General features: G+C 46.8%; 1 protein-coding gene across 1 annotated transcript in view; it reads right to left on the bottom strand.

The window, feature by feature from the left end:
• Positions 1-694: 694 nt before the first annotated feature.
• The window catches only part of LOC306743694 (voltage-dependent L-type calcium channel subunit beta-4-like), a gene marked incomplete at both ends in the record, with an annotated part of 17,087 nt that continues 11,198 nt past the window's right edge, over positions 695-6,583 (bottom strand). The window contains 9 exons of the mRNA XM_079226241.1: positions 695-958; positions 1,824-2,000; positions 2,094-2,189; positions 3,326-3,477; positions 3,579-3,688; positions 3,806-3,864; positions 5,483-5,563; positions 6,346-6,365; positions 6,449-6,528. Coding sequence (XP_079082367.1) covers positions 695-958; positions 1,824-2,000; positions 2,094-2,189; positions 3,326-3,477; positions 3,579-3,688; positions 3,806-3,864; positions 5,483-5,563; positions 6,346-6,365; positions 6,449-6,528 — 1,039 coding nt within the window. The remainder of the gene's footprint in view (positions 959-1,823; positions 2,001-2,093; positions 2,190-3,325; positions 3,478-3,578; positions 3,689-3,805; positions 3,865-5,482; positions 5,564-6,345; positions 6,366-6,448; positions 6,529-6,583) is intronic.

Raw genomic sequence — 6,583 nt, forward strand, 5'->3', positions numbered from 1 at the left:
CCATGAAACCACAACGTGGTGTGGACCTGGCTCCTGGTTGTAAGTTCTGTTTGTTGGACCCGTCCACTTCCCCTCCCCCACTAATCTTCATCTTTTGGATATGTTAAACTATTATCTCTTGCTCTCACTGCTGTCATTCACGTCGATGCAATGAATTCATGTTTCCACCACGAATACGGATCTGATTGACTTTCCATTGGTGTCATGTTCGTCCTGAGTGACAGTAAAACTATATATATATATATATATAAATATATATAAATACAACTCATGGCCCTGTACGCAAAACCAATAGATTACACATTGTGACTATTTCACAATCTGCCATGAGACTGGCTGGCTGGTCACATGACACTGGCTAGTCACCTGTAATCACAGTCTACCTGCCTGCTACTGTAACAGGTGAGAGGGTCCAGAGGAGCCAACGTCGCTCACTATCACCTGCTAGTGAACTCCTCTCACGAGCCACATCACCGGGCGGATCGGGTCCGGCAACTCTTACGCTCTTGTGCTACTTTCAGTCCATATTTTAAGGTTTGGCAGACGGCCGAATGGAAAACGAGGCACTACACATCGACACGAGGTTGTTAAAGTCCAAATGAGTAGTATAGTGTAGTGTTGTTACAGCGAGGCTGCCTCAAACTCTTCGGCCCGCGGTTGGTTTGGTTTGAGAAAAGACGAGCGGGCCGACGGCTCAGTGCCGGTGCCGGGAGTCCTGGCTGAAGCCGCCCGGGGACCCCCGGCTACGATGAGGCTGGTACGCGTCCTGGTAGGGGTCCTGGTAGTCCTCCTCCTCCAGGGGCGAGTGGTCCCGGCTGTGCTGCGAGCCCGAGGACAGGCGGTTGCGGTTTTTCCGCGCCCGCTCGTTGTGGTAGTTCTCATCGGCGGGCATCAGGCTGTGGCGCTCAGCGGGGGAAAGGTCTGTCGTTGTGTGGTTGCTGTTGCGGTTTCTTTGGGCCTGTTTGAGAGAGAAAACACAGTTTAACAGTTTAGCAGAAATATATACAGAAGCTGCACGATTCATGATGTTTAGCATGATACAAGGAAGTCTCTTTGCAGTTTGTGAAATAGCCACGAAACCGACCTGTCACTCATCTTGTAGCCCCGCCCTAAAGCGACCCCTGCTTTATGGTCTGTTTGACTCTGTTTACTAAATGAACATCATGCTGTATTGAAGAAGACTTGAAACTAGAGATTGAGACATAAACTCATGTTTACAATGTTTACTGAGGGAATACATCAAGAGAAGTAGAGTCATTTATATAGACTTCTATACAACCAGAGGAGTCACCCCCTGGTGGTCAGGAGAGAGAATGCAGCTTTAACACATGAAGTATAGACTTCTATACAACCAGAGGAGTCACCCCCTGGTGGTCAGGAGAGAGAATGCAGCTTTAACACATGAAGCATATACTTCTATACAACCAGAGGAGTCACCCCCTGGTGGTCAGGAGAGAGAATGCAGCTTTAACACATGAAGCATAGACTTCTATACAACCAGAGGAGTCACCCCCTGGTGGTCAGGAGAGAGAATGCAGCTTTAACACATGAAGCATAGACTTCTATACAACCAGAGGAGTCGCCCCCTGGTGGTCAGGAGAGAGAATGCAGCTTTAACACATGAAGCATAGACTTCTATACAACCAGAGGAGTCGCCCCCTGGTGGTCAGCAGAGAAAATGCAAGTTTTACACTTTAACACTTCTACACCGGCTTCACTCGCCCGGTAAGCATACAAACACGCTGATAAATAATTCAGACCTTGAATTAAATATCAAACGAGGAGATCACAATACAACATTCTGTTTCCTTTGACAGGCTCACCTGAATGGCAGCAGGATACGGGGAGAGCGCGGTGGAGCCCAGGTTGCGTCCCAGCAGGGGGTTGAGTGGCGTGCTCAGTGAAGTGTGTGTCGCGCGCCAGTACACCTCCAGGTACTCTGCCAGGTGTTCACAGGCGTCTTCTAGCTGGTTCTCATCCAGAATGATATCAAACATCTCCTGAGGTGGGAAAGGAAGACAGGAATGAGGTTTTTTTGCGATGTTTTGCGCTGCCTTGTGTTCGGTTGAAACGCGTGTTTGAAGTTCACTCACAGAAGGGCACTGAGAGAGTTTCTCTGCTGCAACAAGCTGCACATTCAAGTGTTTGCTTTGGGACTTCCCTCTTGATTTGATCAGCCTCTGGAGGACCTGTGGTAAAGCACATTCAAACAGCATAAAAACACAAGGAAACGATTATGGATCAAACAACACGACCACGTCTGCCAGTGTGCAGATATCCAATCCTCAAAAGATACCGCCTGCAGCTTTAAGGCTACTACTAGTGCCGTGCCGTTGGGGGCGTGTCCGTTCAGGGTGGGCTCATTGCGGCGTTGTGGAGAACCGGTTGTCTATCTATCCTTTGTCTTCAGCGTATTCGTGGCCAGTCCTTCAGGCAGCTGGCTGAGCAGGTTATTCCATCTCTTCCTGATGAACCCGGAGGCGTTCCCAGGCCTGACAAGATAAGCGTGTTCTGGGTTCAGCTCTGGGCCTCTTACCAGTTGGACTACCCAGAAAACCTCAAAAGTGAGGCGACCAGGAGGATTCTGATTGGAGTCCAAATAGCGCCTCTGGTGTGATACAGCAACAACACAAATGGCACATCCTGGAAGTCAATATAAGTCCATTGTTCATGTTTCTGACACCATTCCATAATAAATATGAACATAAACCATAAGTATGACTCGAAGGGACTCGAGAGTGACTTGGGAGAACACCCGAGTTGTGAAAATATGCCATTTCATATCGATAGCATGAAGCTACACAGGAGTACCATACGGTTTTGGAATCCTTAGAGCTACTGAATCCACCAATAACGCCACATCCAAAAGATACGCACAACGTTGCCATTTATGTCCTGCAAAAAAAACTAAAATGGATTTCCCTTATGTCTGAAATCAGAGCGATCAGGCCTTGTTTAGACTCCTTAGCTTGCTCTCAGTCTGCAGCAGACGGCCAGAGTGAAGCGAAGACCGTTCAGGGACCAGGGAGGGAGTGGGAACTTTCAGTGTTGGCCGAGTTAGACACGATCGCTCGATTTTCACCATTGAATTGTCTGGGCCTAAAGAGGTTGAGGATCCGCATCTCTACTTTGTTTATTCAAAGTAAACCAATGATGAACGCATCACCAATCTGAAGTCTCAAAGAAAGGATGCAGACGCAAATATCAGGGTTCAGAATAATAATAGAATGATTCAGACTATTTCAAAAATAGAATAATAGAATGCTACACGTCTGGATCCTGCTAGGAAAGGACGTCTCCCCGGTGTGGAAGCCTTCAATCTCACCTTGGGCGAGGACACTTTGACGTGGACGATGATGGGCGCTAGCGAGGTCTTGAAGAGCTGAGCCGGGTGGTTGATGGTGTCTGCGTCCAGCACCACCAGCTGCAGGGACCGGGCCAGCTCGAAGATCCTCTCGATCTCACTCTGGACCTCCGCTGCAAGGAGAACCAGGCAGACAGCGCGCAGCAGAGCGGCGTGAACAACAGAGTCGTGAAACACGGACACCTGCAGGACATGACATCAGGAGGAGCTTTACCCAGGCTGGAGCGCGTGTTGGACCGCTCAATGATCGCCCGCTTACTGGGGTTGTTCAGCACCGACCGCTTGGCCAACGAGATGTCAGCTGTTACCCGAGTGATGGAGATCCTGAAACGAGGACAAAGACATGAGGAGAGGAGGAGGAGGAGGAGGAGGAAGAGGAGGAGGAGGAGGAGGAAGAGGAGAGGGAGGAGAGGAAAAGGAGGAACTGCTCTGACTGCTCACCTCCCGTCAAACCGGTGCTTCAGGAAGTCAAACAGAGCTTTCTGCATCATGTCCGTCACCTGCAGCGAGGAGGAGGAGGAGGAAGAGGAGGAGGAGGAGGAGGAGTAGGAGGAGGAGGAGGAGGAAGAGGAGGAGGAGGAGTAGGAGGATGAGAAGTAGGAGGAGGAGGAGTAGGAGGAGGAGGAGGAAGAGGAGGAGGCGGAGGAGGAGGAGGAGTAGGAGGAGGAGGAGGAGGAAGAGGAGGAGGAGTAGGAGGATGAGAAGTAGGAGGAGGAGGAGTAGGAGGAGGAGGAGGAGGAGGAGGAGTAGGAGGAGGAGGAGGAGGAGTAGGAGGAGGAAGAGGAGGAGGAGGAGTAGGAGGAGTAGGAGTAGGAGGAGGAGGAAGAGGAGGAGGAGGAGTAGGAGGAGTAGGAGTAGGAGGAAGAGGAGGAGTAGGAGTAGGAGGAGTAGGAGGAGGAGGAGTAGGAAGAGGAGGAGGAGGAGTAGGAGTAGGAGGAGTAGGAGTAGGAGGAGTAGGAAGAGGAGGAGGAGGAGTAGGAGGAGTAGGAGGAAGAGGAGGAGTAGGAGTAGGAGGAGTAGGAGTAGGAGGAGTAGGAGGAGGAGGAGGCGGAGGAAGAAGAAGAAGAGGAGGAGCAGGAAGAAAAAGAGAGGAAATATTAAACACAAGTGTGGCATGCTGCATGAAAACAACTCCACTCTTGTTATCGTTCCTTCTGATGCCGTCCGTCCGTTATCTTTAACCGCTTCCTGTACAGGTCTGATATGTATATATATATATACACATATGTATGTATATACATATAGCTCACATAACCTTTGGGGGATTTAGCGCCATCAATGTCTTTGGGAGGAACCCGGAGAACCCGGAGAAAGAACATGAAGCTCCACACAGGCCCGTCTAGTCCGGGATTTGAACCCGCGGCCCTGGCTGTGAGGCGACCGCTCTGTGTGCAGCCCTTAATCACACGCCTGACCGACGCAGCTTCTTCTTGTTTAACGTGTGCCGCGTTAAACAAGAAGCTAGTGTTCAGTAAATGAAGAGATGGAGAGCTTCAGCGACCAGAGGAAGCCGTGAGAACAGAACGGTGAACGTGAGAAAAGTCTTTGTGGATCCAAACGGAGCGTTCACAGCCCGCTGTATTTTAAAATGAGCCGTTTACCCGGAAGGTCGTTACCACGGCAACGCCGGGATCGGGAGACTGTGATTCCATGACAACTGACTCTGATAACGTGACGATCAATGAACAGCTTCTGGTTTTAACGCATCTCATTCATATCATTTTATTTTATTTATTTTATGAATTATTTGAATTTTTTTCATGTATTTTTATTTTGTTTATTTTATACATTATGTGTTCATGCTGGGACAACATTCAAAGACAATCTTTGTTGTTTAATTGGATGTCAGAGGATGTTTATTAATAATACAAAAAAACGTAGATTAAATATATAATTATATCACACATTAAAGCCAAATAATGATCTTTTCTTTATCAAAGTCGGTTTTATTTACTTCTATTTTTGTCTTTTGTTTAGTTTATCACTAAAATAAAACACAATAAAACTTCACATCCCACGGTGATGAAGAAAATGCCTTTAAGTACACAGCGTAGAATATTGTGTATTTACATATTTATTTACATATTTAGTGATTAAAAGCGTTGCCGTCGTCTTTACCTCGTAACCTTTCAGGGACGGTCCGACCAGGACGACCGGCCTCATGGAGGGAACCACGTCGTAGGGAGGGACGTGCTCAGCCTGCGGACAACCAGCACCATGGCGTTATTACAGTTATTAATATTCATAAATGCTCCTCGAGTGATAGAAGACTGACCACATTTCTACTCAAAAAACGGTAATAAAAAATGTGGTTTTAGACATTTATTAACATGTATTTACTATTATTCATATATTTCACTGCTTTTGTGAACCGAAACCTTTGATAAAACAATTCCCATCACCTAAACACTTCGTCCACATGAGTAAAGTTATGTTTTCACAAGAGATATGAAGAATTTCCAAAATCCAGATTGTCGAGATCGAGCTGAGATTGTTCTGCAATTGTTGATGTAACACATGGATTTGTATCTCATGTCGCTTTTAAGTGTCTTAAAAGGTGAATTTAAGAGATTATGTCAAATCAAGAAAATGACCTCAGACCCTGAAGGGTTAAATAACCCAAAGGTATTCAGTTCAATACGATGATGCGTTTGAGGAGCTTATAGGAGCATTTTATATTTCATTTGCATAAAAATGTACTTTAAAAAATTGGTTAACATTCATCGAATTAGCTGATGTTATTTTTCTGTCAATCAAGCGGACCAATCGTAATATATAATATATATATATTTTTATATATATATATATAAAGAACGTATAATCTATTGTTGATGTTTGCACTCGACATATAACTTAAAAATACCATAAGTGTGAATAAAAGTGATGGTTTAGCATTATAAATGTGCGCTTTAAAGACGTAAAGTTGTGGACTCTTTACTTCTATTCTTCTAGCGTTTATCTCATGAATGAAAGCTACTCACCACCTTCTGCTTCTGCTTCCCTGAGGAAGAAAGGAAAGAAAGGTGAGAAGCTGTATGAGAAACACTTCCAGACTCACACATCTGCATCACACCAGAGACCAACCTGCAGAGTTGGGGTTGGGCTTGAAGGGTCCCGACACCACGTCCCCCAGGCTGGAGGAGGAGTTACCGCTGGACTTACTGCTGGCAGCCAATAGGGAGAGAGCAGAGAGCGCCAATAGGGAGAGAGCAGAGAGCC

Source organism: Taurulus bubalis (genome assembly GCF_910589615.1).
Source record: "Taurulus bubalis genome assembly, chromosome: 1".
In the NCBI taxonomy this organism is placed as follows: domain Eukaryota; kingdom Metazoa; phylum Chordata; class Actinopteri; order Perciformes; family Cottidae; genus Taurulus; species Taurulus bubalis.